The sequence below is a fragment of the Sciurus vulgaris genome, assembly GCF_902686455.1.
Source record: "Sciurus vulgaris genome assembly, chromosome: 9".
Taxonomy (NCBI): domain Eukaryota; kingdom Metazoa; phylum Chordata; class Mammalia; order Rodentia; family Sciuridae; genus Sciurus; species Sciurus vulgaris.
This window is the reverse complement of record NC_136469.1, coordinates 39,848,324-39,868,603: the sequence shown is the minus strand read 5'-3', so window position 1 is coordinate 39,868,603 and position 20,280 is coordinate 39,848,324. Positions and strand designations below refer to the sequence as shown.

At 33.4% G+C, this 20,280-nt stretch overlaps 1 protein-coding gene across 2 annotated transcripts in view; it reads left to right on the top strand.

The window, feature by feature from the left end:
* Positions 1–20,280, top strand: part of FSTL5 (follistatin like 5) — a 782,217-nt gene that overhangs the window by 637,195 nt on the left and 124,742 nt on the right. For both annotated transcript variants that reach the window (XM_079154219.1, XM_079154218.1), the window contains exons 9-10: positions 13,550–13,711; positions 17,747–17,881. In XM_079154219.1, the coding sequence (XP_079010345.1) occupies positions 13,550–13,711; positions 17,747–17,881 (297 nt within the window). The remainder of the gene's footprint in view (positions 1–13,549; positions 13,712–17,746; positions 17,882–20,280) is intronic.

Here is a 20,280-nt window from a genome sequence, read left to right as displayed (position 1 = left end):
CAGGAACTTGCCGCCCTGGTTCAGGGACTTGAAGCTTGGTTCTCTGCAGAAAGGCTCTCACTGGGGGGCCTGCTCTGAGAAGCTGGAGAATCAGGCCCTGAGGGAGGAGTCCACCACCAGAGTGCTCAGGGTTGCCTGGGGAAGACTCTAGCTGCCCTGTCCTACTCTAATAAGCCGTCCGTATCCGTGCCTGCTGCCCGGGCTGAGCTTCACCGGGTGGGAGAGACTCACCCCGTGGCTCCATTTTAGTCCGAGTCTCTCAATGCCTCCCCTTCTTGAATCCTGGGTTCTGGAGCAACTAGAAATGCAGTCACCCTCTAGTCTGCCATCTTGGATCACCCAATAATTATTGGTAATAATAATTTATTTATTTTTATTATTTTTGTTTTTTGGCAGTGCTTGGGATTGAATCCAGAGCCTTTTGCTTATGAGGCAAACATTCTACCAACTGAACTTATCTCCCCAGCAAAATTATTTTTCTTTCTTATATGCCCTTATCAAATTTTGGCGTTAAGTTTATGTTGGCTTCATAATATAAACTGAGCATTTTATTAGTTATCCATACTGCATAAAAATTACTCCCAATCTTAGTAGCTTCAAATAATAGATATATGTCATCATATAATAAAAGGAAAATAGACATAAAAGGTAAGAAATAGAGAGATTAGATAATAAAATTGAGACCCGCTTAGGTGGGTGGTCCATATATAACATCTTTCCTGAGTTTGCAAATTGGCTAGAACTGCAGTCATCTGAGAGCTTAAATGGATCTGGTGGATCTGTCACCAAGATTGCTCTCTCACAAGGCTATTGGCAGGAGGCCTTAGTTTCTTTCTGGCTGTTTTGCTGGGGTCTCTCTGTTATCTGACACTTGAGCTTCTTCATAATACTGATTATCTTGATGACAAAATAGTTAACTTCCCCAAGAGCAAGAAGGAAAATGTAAAACACTCCCCACATTATCTACAGTGGGTACATCCTAAGATCCCTAGGGGATGCCAGAAACTGGGGACATTACTGAGATACCACCACAGTCTACTAATAACCAGGATGGTTACTGAGAGACTAATAGGTGGATACCATATAAAGCATTGATAGACTGGACAAAGGGGAGTTTACTCTCTAAATGGAAAGAAATGATATTGCGAGAGATTTCATCATACTACTTAGAACATTATGCAACTGAAAATTCTTGAATAATTGATTCCATCAGTTATCCCTTTAATATTTTCAGAGCACAATTAATCATAATGAACTGAAACTACAGAAGGTAAAACTGTGGATAAATGAGAACTACTGTACCTTTTATGACCTAATGTTGCATATCTTGTTCATGACTTTGCCACATTTCACTCATTAGTGGTGAATCTTTAAATACAGTCTACCACATGAAGTGAGGGGAGTTAGTCTCCACCTTTTAAAGACAGAATTGTTAAATAGTTTGGAGAGATTTAATACTACCAAAAGAAAAAACACTCCCACACAATTTTTTTTCTATTCTTTATTTTATTTAATTGGTATTACTTCTTTTCTTTGGAAAAGCTCTACAATTTTTATTAAAAGGAATCTTTGATAAAATAACCTTTAAATTTTTTTCAAAAATTTTAAGACTTTATATTTTGTATTACTTTTTGCATAGATTCTACGAGATGCTTGTGTTTCTAGAAATCGGTGCATTTATGTAAAGTTATGAATTGGCATGAAGTTATTTCTGATATGTATTTAGTGCTAAGAATGTAGACCTCAGTCTGACTTTCACTTCTTATGAATCACTTTGGTTTCTGCAGTTGCCTTTTATGATTCCTTTCTCATTCTTTGGTATCCTATAATTTCATTATAATGTGACTTTAAAAGAGAAAGTTTATCTTTATCTCTCATTTGATTCACAGATATTGGCAAGGGATGTCTGTCTGTCTGTCTGTCTGTCTGTATGTATGGATGGATGGATGGCTAGCTAGATGAATAAGTGATTTGACTATAAAGAAGTTTTGGGACTTCATAGAGGTAAAAGAGGTAAACCGGCCTATGTGATCAGTGCAGAAACAGGGCCAGAACTTGAAGAAACAAGCACTGAATTAATGAATGGTTAAAACCAAAAAAAATAAATATTCTCAATATTTTTGATTATGTCAATATATGAAATTATGTTTATTACATACACACATTTATATGTATTCATGCACTGCATAGTAATGTTTTAGTCAATAATTAACTTCATATGTGATGATGGGTTTTACAAAATTATATCATCTCAAGATTTTGTACTCACCTTAGTTTGTATAAGTACACTCTATGATGTTAGGACCACAATAAATTATCTAATGATGCATTTCTCAGAGCTAATCCCCTTGTTAAATGATGTATACCTGAGTTTGTGTGTGTGTGTGTGTGTGTGTGTGTGTGTGTTTGTGTGTGTGTGTGTAGAAGCAGGGTGGATATTTGATTGTTCATCATCACTTTCAGAAACTTTGCCTGTATTGGGAAATGTTCTGGGGGCAGAAAAAGCTCTAGTTCTCTTCACAAGCTTCAAAGAACTTGCTTTCTTACTCTTTTTGCAATCCTTCATTATTTCCTAGGTTACTTACATTTTTAAAAATACTTTCTGTAAACTTTTTGAGGGTATTCAGTTCTCCTCAGGAAGATACAGGATTGGAGTCAGAGTTCACTTTTCCATTACTGAAAGCAGGAAGTTCTCAAGTGATCTAGATTCCATGTGTAGCAATTGATTCTGTTTTTACTTAACAATTAATACTGTGGTCAACCCATCTCATTATGTCAATGATTTTACATACATAATGGTATATAAGCTTAAGACATTTTAAGAATTAATTAATTCATTGAGTGTTTTTTAAAGAAAATTGATTTACCAAATTTAAAGAAAATTGATTTACCAAAATATATTTTGGTTACCATGAAATAAAACATTAATAGAATCTCATTATTTAATACACAGTCCATATCCAGACTTTGTCAGTTTTCCCAGTATTATGTGCTATACCTAATTTTTTCCTGTTTCAGGATCCAATGTGGGCTTCCTTACTATACTTAATTATCATGACTCTCTAGTTTTGTTTTTTTAATCTAGAATCTTTTCTCAGGCCATGTTTCCTCTTTTACTAAGGTAAAGTTAACCTACTATTTAACCATTTTCAAGTGTGCAATCCAGTGGCTTATACTACATTTGTACTGTAGTCCAACCATTACCACCATCTAATCCCACAAAAGTGTCTTCATCTAAAATAAAACTTATACCATTAAGCCATTTCTGCCCACTCTAGACATTTCATATAAATGGACTCCTTCAATATGTGGTCTTTTGTCCCAGACTTCTTTCAGATAGCACTATATCTTCAATATTCACATTGTGCCTTATGTAAATACTTCTGTTTTTATTGCCAAAAATAGTATATTGTCTAGCAAAGCCACATTTTGTTTTTCTATCATCATTTTATGATCATTTCTGTTGTTTCTACTTTTTAGCATTATAAATATTCATGTGCACATTTTTTGGAAAATCTTTTTCAATTTTCATGTTGTATAGCGCTAGATCTGGAATTGATTGTTAATATGACAATTCTATGCTTAACATTTTGAGGACACACCAAACTATTTTTCACAGTGACTGAGTGGTACATTATTTTACATTTCCATCAGCAATGTGCGCAACAGTTCCTAGTTCTTCAAATCTTAGTGATGTATGCAATATTCTGCTTTTATTTCTTTGGTTTAATAACCATTTTAATAAGTATAAAGTGGCTTTGATTTGCATTACCATCTTTTGGCATTTTAATTTTTTTCAGGTGCTTATTAGTCATTTGCATTTCTTCTTTGAAGAAACATCTATCAAAATATTTTGCCCCATATTTTAATCAAGTTATTTACCTTTTTATTTGCTGAATTATAACAGTTACTTTTATGTACAGAATATTAATCTCTCTTTTTTCCTTTTTTATTATTATTATTTTGATCCATTGTACACAAACAGGGTACAACTATTGTTTCTCTGGTTTTACACGAATTAGATTCACACAGTTTGCATAATCATACATGTAAATAGGGAAATAATGTTTGTCTCATTCTATTATCTTTCCTTCCCCCACCCCCTTCTCATCCCTCATTTTCCTCTGCACTATCCATCCTTCCTCCATTTCTGCCTTACACCCCTCCCATTATGTATCATCATTCACTTATTGGAGAAACCATTTGGCCTTTGGGATTGGTTTATTTCACTTAGCATATTCTTCAACTCCATTCATTTACCTGCAAATGCCATAATTTTACTCTTTATGGCTGAATAATATTCATTGTGTACATATACCTCAGTTTCTTTATCCATTCACCTATTGAAGGAAATCTAGGTTTTTTGCACAATCTAGCTATTTTGAATTGAGCTGCTGTAAACACTGATGTGGCTGCATTACTGCCGTATGCTGGTTTTAAGTCCTGAGGGTATAGGCCAAGGAGTGGGATAACTAGGTCAAATGGTGGTTCCATTCCAAGTTTTCTAAGGAATCTCCATAATGCTTTCCAGAGTGGCTGCACTAATTTGCAACCTCACCAGCAGTGTATGAGTGTATCTTTTCCCCCACATCCTAGTCAACAACTATTGTTGCTTATATTTTTGATAACAGCCATTCTAATTGGGGTGAGATAGATATTTAGGGTAGTTTGTTGAGTTTCATGCAGGGTGAGAGACTGGGATTTAATTTCATTTTCCTGAATATGATTTCCAGTTTTCCCAGCACCATTTGTTGAAGAGGCTCTCTTTTCTCCATTGTATGTTTTTAGCACCTTTGTCTAGTATGAGATAACTATATTTATGTGGATTTGTGTCTGTGTCTGCTTCTGTACCATTGGTCCACCTGTATATTTTTATGCTAATACCATGCCATTTTTGTTACTATTGCTCTGTAGTATAATTGAAGTTCTGATATTGTGATACATCCTGCTTCGCTCTTCCTGCTAAGACTTGCTTTGGCTATTCTGGGTCTGTTAATCTTCCAAATGAATTTCCTGATTGCTTTCTCTATTTCGATGAGATAAGTCATTGGAATTTTAATTGGAATTGCATTGAATTTGTATAGTACTATTTTGACAATGGTAATTCTGCCTATCCAAGAATATGGGATATCTTTCCATCTTCTAAGGTTTACTTCAATTTCTTCCTTTGTGTTCTGTAGTTTTCATTATAGAGGACTTTCACCTCTTTTGTTAGATTGATTCCCAAGTATTTTATTTTATTTTTTTAGGCTATTGTGAATAGGGTAGATTTCCTAATTTCTCTTTCAGAGGGTTCATCAATTATGAGTAAAAATGCATTAGATTTTTGAGCATTGATTTTATATCCTGCTACATTACTGAATTCATTTATGAGTTCTAGAAGTTGCCTAGTAGAATTTTGAAGCTCCTCTAAATATAGAATTATGTCATGAGCAAGTAGTTGTAGTTTGAGTTCTTTTTTTTTTTTTTTTTTTTTGTATTCATATCCCTTTAATTTTTTGGTCTGTCTAATTGCTCTGGCTAGAGTTTCAAGGATAATGTTGAATAGAAGTGGTGAAAGAGGGCATCCCTGCCTTGTTCCAGTTTTTAGACAAAATGCTTTCAGTTTTTCTCTAGTTACAATGATGTTGACTATGGACTTAGCATAGATAGCCTTTACAATATTGAGGTATATTTCTACTATCCCTATTTTTCTAGTGTTTTGAACATGAAGGGGTTCTGTATATTATCAAATGCTTTTTCTGCATTTATTGAAATAATCATATGATTCTTAGCTTTATGTCTGTTGATGTGGTGAAGTACATTTATTCATTTCCGGATGCTGAGCCAATCTTGTATCCCTGGGATGAAACCCACTTGATAGTGGTACACTATCTTTTTAATATGTTTTTGTATGCATTTTGCTAGAATTTTGTTAAGAATTTTTGCATCTGTTCATTAGGAATTTGGGTCTGAAGCTTTCTTTCCTTGATGTGTCTTTGTCTGGTTTTGGTGTGAGGGTGATACTAGCTTCGTAGAATGAGTTTGGAAGGGTTCCCTCGTTTTCTATTTCATGGAATATTTTGAGGAGTGTTGGAATGAGTTTTTCTTTGAAGGTCTTGTAGAACCCGGCTGAAAATCCATCTGGCCCAGATTTTATTTTGTCATCAAATCTGAAGGTAAATTTTACTGGATATAAGATTCTTGGTTGGCATCCATTTTCTTTCAGGGCTTGAAATATGTTGTTCCAGGCCCTTCTAGCTTTTAGGGTCTAGGCTGAGAAATCTGCTGATATCTGTATTGGTTTTTCCCTATATGTAATCTGATGTTTTTGTCTTGCAGTCTTTAAAATTCTATCTTTATTTTGTATGTTAGGTATTTTCATTATAATGTGCCTTGGTGTGGATCTGTTTTAGTTTTGTATGTTTGGTGTCCTGTAAGCCTCTGGTATTTGATTTTCCATTTCATTCTTCAGACTGGGAAATTTTCTGATATTATTTATTGAACAGATTGTTCATTCCTTTGGTTTGTATCTCTGTGCCTTTCTCAATCCCAATAATTCTTAAATTTGGTCTTTTTATGATATCACATATTTCTTGGAGGTTCTGTTCATGATTTCTTACCATCTTTTCTGTTTGGTCTTTTTTTTTTTCTTTTTTTTTTTTCTTGCAAACAAATGGGGTACAACTCATTTCTCTGTTTGTACATGAAGTAGAGGCATACCATTTGTGTAATCATACATTTACATAGGGTAATGGTGTTCGATTCATTCTGTTATATTTTCCCTTCCCCCCACCCCTCCCACCCCTCTTTCCCCCCTATACAGTCCCTCCTTCCTCTCTTCTTGCCTCCCTCCTACCCCCCATTATGTATAATCATCTGCTTATCAGTGAGATCATTCGTCCTTTGGTTTTTTGAGATTGGCTTATCTCACTTATCATGATATTCTCCAGTTTCATCCATCTGCCTGCAAATGCCATAATTTTATTATTCTTTATGGCTGAGTAATATTCCATTGTATATATATATACCACAGTTTCTTTATCCATTCATCGATTGAGGGGCATCTAGGTTGGTTCCACAATCTGGCTATTGTGAATTGAGCAGCTATGAACATTGATGTGGCTGCATCACTGTAGTACGCTAATTTTAAGTCCTTTGGGTATAGGCCAAGGAATGGGATAGCTAGGTCAAGGGTGGTTCCATTCCAAGTTTTCTAAGGAATCTCCACACTGCTTTCCAGAGTGGCTGCACTAATTTGCAATCCCATCAGCAATGTATGAGTGTACCTTTTTCCCCACATCCTCGCCAACACCTATTGTTGCTTATATTCTTGAGAATAGCCATTCTAATTGAGGTGAGATGAAACAGCTTTGTTTTTAAGACAAAATGTTTTGTCGCCATTATCTTAGGTTCTATCTTCCAAGTGATCTAGTCTGTTGGTTATGTTTTCTCTTTCTTTCTTTTCTTTTTATTTTTCACTCTTATTTATTTATTTATTTCAGTCCTGGAGTTTAGGGTAAGTTTACATAATTTAACACAGAGAGCTTTTCATTTGGCTTATTGTTTCCTTCATTTCGAGAATTTCTGGTTTTTTTTTTTTTTTTTTTTTTTTTGAGAATCTTCAATTGAAATTATCTTTTGCTTCCTGCATTTCCTCTTTTAACTGATATTGGATCATTTATTGCCTGCATTTTCTCTCTTATCTCATCCTTTGATTCTCAAATCATTTTAATTATGTACATTGTAGACTCTTTTTCTGACATTTATTCTACCATGCTGTCATTGGATTTTATTGTTATGGCATCTAGGTTTGTTTGGTACACTTTCTTCCCTTGGTTTTTAATGTTGTCCATGTATCTTGCCCTCTAGCAGTGCGGATCCTAGGTATTGCAGTTGCCCCCCTGTAGGCTTATAGTGTCCCTGCAGGTTTCTAATATCTCACCTTAAATGGGGAGATCAATATTAGCATCACAAAATACAAAAAAATATGCATCTTTAACCCAAAGAGTCCCTATTAAGATATTATCAGTATTATCTTAATAAACAGAAATGATGAGTTTGATTATTATCCACAGCATAAACAATAGGTTTGCAATAAGGCTCATAATTTCTAATGGTGGATAAAGAGGATGGGTAGGGGTGTAGGATGTCATGCTAATGAGGTAAGAAGTGAGTCTATAGAGGTACTAGGTCATAGGAAGAATGAAATTGGAATCAAAAGAAATTGGTTGTTAGCATGAGAAAAGGGAGAGTCTCCAAGGAAACACAGAAGAGGAAAATAGAATGAGAAAAATAATTAAAAAATGGAAAAGTAAGAATAATAGTAATAATACTTCTAATAAAAAAATTTCTCCAATAAAACTATACTATACTATTCAAACCTCCTAGTCTTCAGTAGCCTATGCATGAGAAGTACTTGATTATGTGGTGTCCCAGGAAGGGAGCTGCCCCAACTAAGGATGGTGGCATCTAGGTCAGGAACAATCATGATACTGGGCACAAGTGACCCCACATGTTGTTAGATGATGAGTCACAGTGTGGTGTGGAGACCACAGCCTAGGCTTCGGCAAGGCTAGAGTTGTATGCAGGCAGTCGCTCTGCCTGGGCCTCCCAATAGGTCTCTTATCAATCATAATTTTCAAATTATTTTTCTCTTCTGCGAGTTATATTTACTGTTTTTGATAGTGTCTTTTGATGCACCAAAAATTTCAATTTGGATAAAGTCCAATTTGTTTTGTTGTTCTTGCTTGCTATTTTGGTGGTCACATCTAACAAATCATTGTGAAATCCAGTATCAGAAAAATTCACTCCTATATTTTTGGAAGAGTTTTATGTTTTATCACCTACATTTGGAAGTTTGACTGATTTTGAGCTAACTTTTATATATGTTGTTAGGTAGGTGTTGAAGTTCAATTTCCTACTGGAGATTTTCCATATTTTCTTGAAATATCTATTTCTTGCCATTGAAATCAATTGGCCATAGATATATGTGCTTATGTATGTACTCCCAACTCTATACCACAGTTCTGTATATTTATTCTCATGTCAGTGTCACACTGTTTTGATTATTGTAGCTTTTTTAAAATTATTTTTTTTTATTTTCACAGACTGCATTTTGATTCATTGTACACAAATGGGGTACATCTTTTCATTTCTATGTTTGTGCACAATTCCTACCTTTTGTGTAATCATACATGTACAAAGGGTAATGATGTCTTTCTCATTCCACCATTTTTCATACCCCCACCTGCTCCTTCCGCTCATTTCCAAAGTTTTTTTTTTTTTCTTTACTATTTGAGTACCTTTGTATTCCTTTGTATTTCATTTGAATCTGAGAATTAGCTCTTCCTTTTCTTGAAAAAATATTCAGTTAAAATTTGAGTGGGGTTGCACTGTATCTGTGGATTAATTTGGGAGTCCTACTGTCTTACTAATTGATTAGTTCTATTCATGAACACAAATTGTGTGTAAATATATTTAATTTTTCTTTAAATCCTTTCAATATTGTTTTGCAGTGTTTATTATAAAATTCTTATTCCTGATTTGGAAAAAAATATTCCTTTTCATTTATTTTGTTCCTTATAGATATATATGACAGTAGAATGTATTTTGACATATTATACATTATGTGGAATATAACTTATTCTAATTAGAATCCTAGTCTTGTGTTTGTACATGATGTGGAGTTTCATTGGTGGTGTATTCATATATGAACATAGAAAAGTTATGTCCAATTCATTCTATTGTCTTTCCTATTTGTACCCTCCCTTCCTTCCCTTCCTTCCCTTCATTCGGCTTTGTCTAATTCACTAAATTTCTATTCTCCCCCTGCCTTGTTGTGTATTAGCATCTGCATGTCAAAGAGAACATTCAGCCTCTGGCTTTTTTGGGATTGGATTATTTCACTTATCATGATAGTCTCTAGCTCCATCCATTTGCTGACAGAAGTTACCTAGTCATTATTCTTTATGACTGAGTAATAATCCATTGTGTATATTTACCACATTTTTTTCATCCATTCATCTGTTGAGGGGTGCCTACATTGGTTCCATAGTTTAGCCATTGTGAATTGAGCTGCTATAAATATTGATGTGATTGTGTCACTGTATAATTGATCCTTGATAATTTTAAGCCATTTGGGTATATACTGAAGAATGGGATATCTGAGTAAAATGATGGTTCCATTCCAAGTTTGTTGAGGAATCTCCATACTTCTTTCCACAGTGCTTGCACCAAGTTGAGGTCCCACCAGTAATGTATGCGTGGACCTTTTTCTTACATACTCACAAAATTTATTGTTACTTGAATTTTTGATAATTGACATTCTGACTGGAGTGTGATGAATCTCATTGTAGCTTTAATTTGCATATCTAATTGCTAGAGATGTTGAACATTTTTTTTATTTATATGTTGATCATTTGTATTTCTTCTGTGAAATGTCCACTCAGTTCCTTTACCCATTGATTGATTGTGTTATTTTATTTTGTTATGGATTTTGTTTTGGTGTATAGTTTTGTTTTGTTTTGTTTTGTCTTTTGAGTTCTTTATATATCCTGAATATTAATGTTCTATCTGAGGTGCAGATGACAAAGATTTTCTCCCATTCTGTAGGTTCTTTCTGTTCTTGATTGTTTTTTGTTTTTTTTATTGTTTGGGTTTTTTGTTTGTTTGTTTGTTTTGCTGTAAAGAAACTTTTTAGTTAGATACCATTACATTTACTAATTCTTAATTTTACTTATTATGCTGTAGGAGTCTTGTTGAGGAAGTTGGTACCTACATCTGCATGATGGAAAGTTGGGCTTACATTTTCTTCTAATAGGCACAGGGTCTCTGGTCTAATGCCTAGATCCTTGATCCACTTTGAGTTGAGTTTTGTGCAGGGAGAGAGATAGGGTTAAATTTCATTCTAGTACATATGGATTTCCAGTTAGCTCAGCACCATTTTGTTGAAGTGGCTATCTTTTCTCCAATGTATGTTTATGGCACCTTTGTCTAGTATGAGATAACTGTATTTATGTGTCTTCTGTTCTGTTCCATTGGTCTTCATCTTTGTTTTGGTGTCAATACTATGCTGTTTTTGTTTCTATAACTCTGTAGTATAATTTAAGATCTGGTATTGTGATGCCTCCAGTTTCACTTTTCTCACTAAGGATTGCTTTGGCTATTCTGGGCCTCTTATTTTTCCCAATAAATTTCATGACTGCTTTTTCTATTTCTATGAAGAATGTTATTGGAATTTTAATAGCAGTTGCATTAAATATGTATAATGCTTTTGGTAGTATGGTCATTTTGACAATTTTAATTCTGCCTATCCAAGAACATGGGAGATCTTTCCATCTTCTAAGGTCTTTTTCAATTTATTTAGAGTTCTGTAATTTTCATTGTAGAGGTCTTTCACATCGTTTGTTAGATTGATTCCCAGTATATATATAGGCTATTGTGATTGGGAAAGTTTTCTTAATTTGTCTTTCAGTGGATTCATCACTGACATATAGGAATGTATTTTATTTATGGGTGTTAATTTTATATCCTGCTACTTTGCTCAATTTGTATATGAATTTTAGATGTTTTCTGGTGGAGTTTTTGTGTCTTCTAAATATAGAATCATGTTGTTGGCAAATACAGATAGTTTGAGCTCTTCTTTTCCTATTCATATCCCTTTAATTTATTTCTTTTGCCTAATTGCTGATGCTAGAGTTTCAAGGAGTATGTTAAACATATATAGAATATTTCATGCATCAATGACTGAATACACGTTCTGTGTTCTATCAGATCATAATGAAATGAATTTAGAAACCAACAATAAAATAAAAAAAAATAGAAGCTACTCTAACACCTGGAGACTAAATAATACACTATTGAATGACCAAGGGATATCAGAAGAAATCAGAGGTTAAATAAAAAAATGCTTAGAGGTAAATAAGAAGAGCAGCACAGCATATCAAAATCTCTGTGACATTAGGAAGGCCGTCCTAAGAGGAAAGTTCATTGCATTGAGCTCACTCATTAAAAGAATTGAAAGTCACAAAATAAATAACCTAACATTATAATCCAAAGTCCTAGAAAAAGAATAACAAATCAACAGCAAAAGCAATAGAAGACAAGAAATAACTACAATCAGAGCCAAAATCAATGAAATGGAAACAAAACATCACAAAACAAATTCAAAAAATAAAAAAAACAGTTGGTTCTTTGAAAAAAATTAATAAAATCGATAAACCCTATGCAAGGTAACCAAGAGAAAGAGGGAAAAAAACACAAGTTATTAAAGTTCAGGAAAAAAAAGGGAATCATAACCATGAACACTACTGAAATATACATGATAATTAGAAACTATTTTGAAAATCTACTCTCCAATAAAATAGAAAGTCTTGAGGACATCAATAAATTTCTAGAGACATATGACCTACACAGATCGAATCAGGAGGATGTATATAAATTCGAAACAAAGAAATGAAAGATGCCATCAAAAGCCTATGAGCAAGGAAAAGCCGAGGACCAGTCAGATTTTCAGCTAAGTTCTACCAGACCTTTGAAGAATAACTAACACCAATCCTCTTCAAAGTATTCCATGAAAAAGAAAGAGAAGACCCTTCCAAACTTGTTCCATGAAGCTAATAACCTGATACTGAAACCACACAAAGATACACCAAGGAAAGAAAACTTCAGACCAATATCCTTGATGAGCATAGATGCAAAAAATTTTTTATGAAGTATTGGCAAATCACATACAAAAACATATTAAGAAGATAATGCACCATGATCAAGTGGGGTTTATCCCAGGGATGCAAGATTGGTTCAACATATGGAAATCAATAAATGTAATTCACCACATCAATAAACTTAAAGAATTACATGATTATCTTAATAGATGCAGAAAAAGTACTTGACAAATGACAGCATCTATTTCTGTTCAAAACACTGGAAAAACAGGCATAGTAGGAACATACCTCAACATTGTAAAAGCTATATAAATTGAACCCAAGGCCAACATCATTCTAAATGGAGAACAATCAAAAGCATTACCTCTAAAAACTGAAAAATTTTTTTTTCTGAAATGTTTACCTTTTGGATTCAATTACAAATGGGACTATTATCTCAATCTAAATATGATTTAGTAGAAAATGTTTTCCTTTCTCTCTCATTTTATATTTACTTATGTAGGTAATTGAATTCATTGAGTTTTAATTCCTTATATTCCTTTATGATAGCTTATTATTTTAATACTAAAATTGTCCCATATTTGGCAAATGGAAAGCTCTTTGATCTGCTTCCTATGAACTTTTGATATGGCTCTATCATTCTTTATGGACTTCTTTCATTTCTGAAGCCAGTTATCCTAGGTTCATATTGCAATTTTCCAAACACAATCCCAGAATTACTTTTCTTCATGTAAAACTAGCACATTTTACTGGATACTGGTATTTGTAAATGAAGATGTTATAGAAGTATGCAAATCATTAAAATATTCAGTTTTAATTTCTCATATTTCAAGTTTCTTTTATTTGTTTTGGAATATTATATGATGAATGTGGGTCTAATTCACTTTTTTCACCTCTTCTTTTAGTTCCTCCTGTCATTCGAGTGTATCCAGAGAGTCAGGCTAGGGAACCTGGCGTAACTGCAAGTCTTAGGTGCCATGCAGAGGGCATCCCAAATCCTCAGCTTGGATGGTTGAAGAATGGAATAGATATTACACCAAAGCTCTCCAAACAACTCACTCTTCAAGGTACCTTTTATTTGCTTCCCCCACTCTCTTAAATGATCATGCAGAAGTTTTATACTAAAATTTTAACACATTTTATATTATTTGAGAAAAAAAGAAAATATAAGTCTTAGTGGAACTAGAATATAATGGATCTGAAATAATGGTTATAATTAGACATAGTTGAAAGAGTCCTTTAATGTTTTTAATGTTTTAAATAACAGTATTGTCATAATGATTAATTATGCCATCCTTTTGGTGATAAATAACATATCAAATTAAATATCTTTTAAATACTTTTGAATTATAGCAGATACATAGCTGAACAAAATAATTGGATCTCCTTATAGAAATATTTGGAAGTTAACTTTTGAATGCCTGAATAAGATATTAAAATAGGTATTAATAAGTGTTTTCAATAATGTAGAAAAATTTAGTGAATATTTTCTAGAATATTTTGTAAACATAATTAATGTTACTAAGTATATTTCACATCTACATTGAATTAGTTATTAATTTATTTCATTCTAAACAAAATATTGTATTAATTTTAATATTTTGAAATATATATGATTAAACAATTACTATACAGATTACAAACAATCACAAATAAGTGGAAAATGGAACATAAATTGTTTATAAAGGCCAAATGTGTTAGTTTCAAATTATTTGTTGATTATACTAGCATGAAGGAAAGTATAAATCTAATTTCCATTGTTAGATGTAGTGAACAAGTCACTTCATTTAAATATAGGTTTCATGGACATTGTTTCATGGACATTCCACACCTTTAAATTTCTTCAATTGACATAAGTGCAAATTGTATTTTTTTTATTATTTATGTAAGGAGATATTTCTATTATTATTATTATTCCATTTTGTTAGTGAAGAACTTTGATTAGCAAACCTTTTAAATGAAGCTTTATCAAACTTTTACTTATTTTTGCAAGTCAATATTGATGCGTTTGTTATTCTTCAACTTTAGACACATGAGTCCTAGAAATCAATATATTGATAAACATAAGCCTAACAAATTTATACACAAAAACTGTAACTTATATCTCAGTGTCTATAACATAGAGAAGATTGATTTGATTAATAGAAACCAATGAAGTGAAGTCTAAGTGGCTTCTGATTTTGTCATCTCTGTCCCTCTTAATAGCAGTAAACTGTATTATACAAACATACATTTTGTTTCCAGAGATAGTGGGAAAACATATTTGGAGGTCCTTACAAAATAATTAATGTTAAAGTTTGTCAATTTTAGATACATAAGAAAATGGATACAATTTTGAAATGATAAGAAAAGAAAATTAAAAAGTAGGAAGAACCACCCAAGAGAAGAAATCTGTGCACATATATGGATATGATAGTGTCCTACTGTGTTAGATACTATTGTTATTTAATTATCCACTCACATCATGTATTTCTTCAACCTTTGTGTGTAAAGTTCAAGTGTAGGCAATAATTGAATAATTGTGGTAATGTATGGGATAATATGTGAATGATAGGAAGTAAAATTCCAAAATGACACAAATATATTATTATAGAACAAATTAAGATAAATAGAATAAAGAGAGTAAAAATCAGCAGAATCAGGAGACCTATTGATAGATACTCTAGATGAAAAGAAGAGAAAGTTGAAAGAGTGAAAGTGCACGACAATGTTAGGATTAATAGGAAGGTTACATAAGGTCATCAACATGTGTTTAACTGTTAAACTTGTTCTTATGTCTTCGTAGCAATCAATCTTCAATGTATAGGCTGTAACAAGTATGAAAATATCTTTCCAGATTTTGAAAGGAAGAAAATTTAATAAGTAGCTGCTAGTGGTGAGAAAAGTTAGGATAATGGATAATTAGCATATGGCTTACTTATCAGAAGCAAATATCAGTAGAGAGAAGGGAATGGGAAAGGATGCAAAAGAACCCTAGAAATTAATAAGAAAGGAGGGAAGGATTTCCTTGGGGGAAAAAAAAAAAAAAACAGAAAAGGATTTTATTACAATTAGAAACATAAGGGCTGGGGTTGTGGCTCAGTGGTAGAGCACTTGCCTAGCATGTGTGAGGCACTGCATTCAATTCTCAGCACCACATATAAATAAACTGACAAAATAAAGGAATTGATGGTTGTGGTAATAGAGTGAAAAAAAACCTCCAGGAATACATATTTGGAGGATATGTAAGAATACTGGGAAAGATAATTTAAAGATAAATTGACTTGAAGTTTCAATGAAAATCTAGAGATTTTAGGCTAAGTGTGTGAATCTTGAAAATAAAGGTATGATTTTGGAAGGGAGTCATATTTCATGTAAAACTAGAGATTGATTCATGTTTCAATGTACTGTTCATTCTCTAACATTTAGAAGCAGGATTTGTAATCTAAAGTTCACATACCAAATTAAAGTTGTCAATTTTTGTAGATAAAAGGTTGGGTTTATTTTATTTATTTTAAAAATGCAGCTACATTCATTTTTTTAAAAAAATGATTATGGATGGCTGCTTTAATACTGTTGTGACAGAGGTGACTCGTTGCCACAGAGACTGTATATGGTTCACAAAGCCTAAGAAATTTACTATCTGGCTTTTTGCAGCAGAACAAAACAAAAACCTGCCAATCTCTGTTTTAGAATAGTAATTCTAAAAAAAAGGATTAGGAAAAAGAGGGTATGCAGTATGCATTTGTAAGTAAAGAAAAAAGTTAAATTTATTCAAATGATTATTCTTCCCTATTCACATTCCTTGAGAATTACTGACTCCTAAGACCAACATTCAACTTTTTGCAATTAGTTCTCTATTCTCTTTTCCCAAACTCAGACACACCAACTATACTGTCTTCTTCCTGTCAAAAGCAGTCATGTTCCAGATGGATGCACTAGCTCCTGCCTCTAGTCTCAGCTACTTGGGAGGATGAGGCAGGAGGGTTGCAAGTTTGAGGCCAGTCTCAGCAACACAGGGAGAAACCCATCAATTTAATGATACCCTGTCTCAAAATAAAAAATTAAAATTAAAAAGGACTGGGGGTGTGGTTCATTGGATATGTGCCCTAGGTCTAATAACCAGTACCCAAACAAAAAAGAAACCATATTCCATTCTACCACACATAGCATTCTTGTGATTGGATAACATGGAACACACATGCACAGAACAGACAGAGATATTCACACAGACATGTACATGAAAAGATAAAGAAAAGGAAGGAGGGTAGAAAGAAGAGGGGGTAGGAGCAGAGGGGACAGAAGGGAAAGAAGCCTCAACAAGTGAGGATAATAAATGCAGAACTTTAGAGGCAGATGGAACACGTGTCCAGTCCTCATCCTCAGAGTTGATAATTCATTCTGTGAATTTCAGAGCCCTTATTTGCGTATTGCCAGTAAATTGTTGATTATCCCCTCACTTTCACACTGGGGAATGCAGCTCATTATTCAAAGATTTGCTTAAAATATTATCTCACCAATATTTGAAAGTTGTGGTAATCATTCCCTTAACTCTTTGGTCTTACATTGATTCTCTAAATTTCCATTTAATACTTTATTTTAGCTAAATTTCTGGAAAGAGACTGAAAAATCTTAAAGACAATCATGTATTAGTATCTTTCTGTCCTCCTGCTCTTATAAGTCCAGGCTTGTAATAAGAAGCAAGCACATTCTCACTTAATATTCTTTGAGTATAATTTTCATATGTATTTTCTTGAAAATGAAAAGCACTGCTAGTTAAGTTTGTATGAAATCTTGGGGAAAAAGTGGTTTCTAAATATATAAATAAATTATAGTTATGAATATGAACCACTTAATATGCAATGTGGGCAAAGGAAATAGTAAAAATATAAATCATGTGCATTTGATACAAAATATTAGGATCTTGGTAATAGAATGACAGCACAGTTTGCAAAACACTTGAATGCTTCTGGAATAATTTGGCACACTTCCAAAATATGGAAGTAGGAAGGAAAACAGTTTAATTAGGACAAGCTAAGTGAACTGTTTGACTGTGTAATCGGAAAGCACTGTACCAAAGCTGAATTTGTAGTTTACAAGTTGCATTTGCCTTCTGTTCTCAGCAAATGGCAGTGAGGTTCACATAAGCAATGTGCGGTATGAAGATACCGGAGCATATACTTGTATCGCGAAGAATGAAGTAGGAGTGGATGAAGACATCTCTTCTCTTTTTGTGGAAGATTCTGCTAGAAAGACCCGTATGTATTGCACACACTTACACACACACACACACACACACACATAAATATCACACCATATTCAACTGTATAGCTTTCGAGAGAATATTTTTATGGATTTTCTTCCCACAGAAACAAGGCATCAGAAAAGCATGAAATGTGCAGTGCATTAAAGCAATTTTCATATGTAGGAGGGATGGGATCTTGAAATGCTAAAAGCAAATTAAAAGTTTTTTTTTTTTTTTTAAAGCTTGTGAAATTTTCACCACAATGCTGGAATGATTTATTTTTTTTTTTTCTGCAAGCATATGTAAGACATTTGGGGGTCCTAACTTCCCATCTTCTCATGCAAGAATTTAAATCCCTTGCAAAATTCCTCTCCCAAACAATATCTGGGGAATCTGAGTTCCTCAAATATTTAAAAGTTGTGTAGGTTGAATAAATTCACATATTTCTTTATTCTTCAGTTGTATTGCCGTCGAAGGCCCCTTGGCTGGAGAGCAGCCCTTCGGTGCAGCAGATACTGTGGTTACTACCTCCTCAAGATAATCACTGTCTGGGAACCAACCCCACTTTGTGGCTGTTCTTTTAAATTTACTTTTAATTTTTTTCCTTTAATCATGATTTACACATAACGTGTGTGCATATTTATGAATCACAATATGGTGTTTTGTTTCTCATATACATTGGACAGTGATTGACTTAGGATAATTAGCATATCCATCACTAAGCTTTTTCATTTTTTATGATGAGTACATTCAAATTTCTCTCTCCTAACTAGTCTGAGATATGTAATGCATTATTGTTAATTGTATTCACCCTGCTGTGCCATAAAACACCAGAACTTAATGGATATGAATGGGCTGGGGAAACCGAAGATAGATTACTTTTTATTGTGGCTGAATTGCCTTTTATATTGTTTATCAAGTAAACTCTGTCAGAACACAAAGCCTTTTCTTTCTCTGGTACACACATGCCATAATGTGGATGTTTTGGGATAAGAACTGAATGTTCTTGAAAGAACTGTTTCCATTTCTCTCTGCTCTCAGTTTGAATTTTTATACTTCTTATTAATGTACTTATTGTGAGGTATTGATATTAGGTCCATTTCTCAGAAACAAGATTTTGAACAAAGTTAAAACACTGTCCTAGGAGTCTTCTTGTTTCTTCTTAAATCAATAAGTGCATATAGAGAGTGAATCTAATGATGAAAGGGAAATTTACCCAGGTCCAAGCTGCCAATATACATTTATCTAAATTTTGTCTGATTAGGACAAGCATCATTATTAGCAGATTATTTAAAAAGAAAAGTTGTGAGGTAGAAAAAGAAAAAAACACAAAAACTAACTTAATGACCTAAATATGCTCCATAATAATTCCTTTGTTACTTTTATATATTTCCTTTTTTTTTTTTTTTTTTTTTTTTTCAGTGCTGGGGATCAAACCCAGGGCCTCGTGCTTGACAGGCAAGCACTCTACCAACTAAGCTATCTCCCCAGCCCCACTTTTGTGTATTTCTATTGGATACCAATTTGCAATTCATTTTCTGTTAAAAATAATTTTAGGCAACAAGTAACTGAAAACTCTAGTTTTCTTTGCCTTTTGTGATTATATTTATGAAATATTTTTATTTCAACTCTCTATTCTGATTTTCTTTTAATGCTTATCATATATTTTTCAATATAATTTCCTTATTACAATAGTAAAACATCTAGCCATAGTTTCTTTAATCAGTAACACACACAACCTTTCAGCATGTAATGCCAGGAAAATTTTAGAGTAAGCATTAATGAAATTTTTGTTCATAAATGTACATATGAATATGAGTAATTATAAATAGCTTCTGAAATTGTTTTTAATTGTTTCAACTTATTGTTCTAAACTATTAAATATCAAAACAGTACTTTAAAATTTTGGGGGGATTTTATGTTAGCAGTACACTGCTGCAATCAGAAATAATATATTTATGAGAGGTACCAGTGTAGCCCTTGTCCTGGCATATTGTGTTCATCAGCTTTTTGCCACTATGATCAAAGTACCTAACATACAAAATTTAAAGAAGGAAAGATTTATTTAGGTTCATGGTTTTGGAGGTTTCAGGTCATGTTCAACTGACTCTGTTGCTTTAGGCCTAAGTTGAGGCAGAACACCATGGGGAAAGAGCATGGAAAAGTAAGAGAAAAGCTGCTCGCTACATAGTGGCCAGGAAGGAGAAGGGGTGCGGGGAGAGGAAGAGAGAGGTGGAGCACAGCCAGAGTTAGGGTCAGGGAGATATCTACTTCAAGGACAACCCCTAGTGACCATCTACTTCCTCCAACTTTGCATCCACTCCACAGTTCCCACCATCTCCCAACAATGCCATCACATTATTAATCCTTCAAATTGATTAATCCATGGATGATGTCAGAGCCCTCATGCCC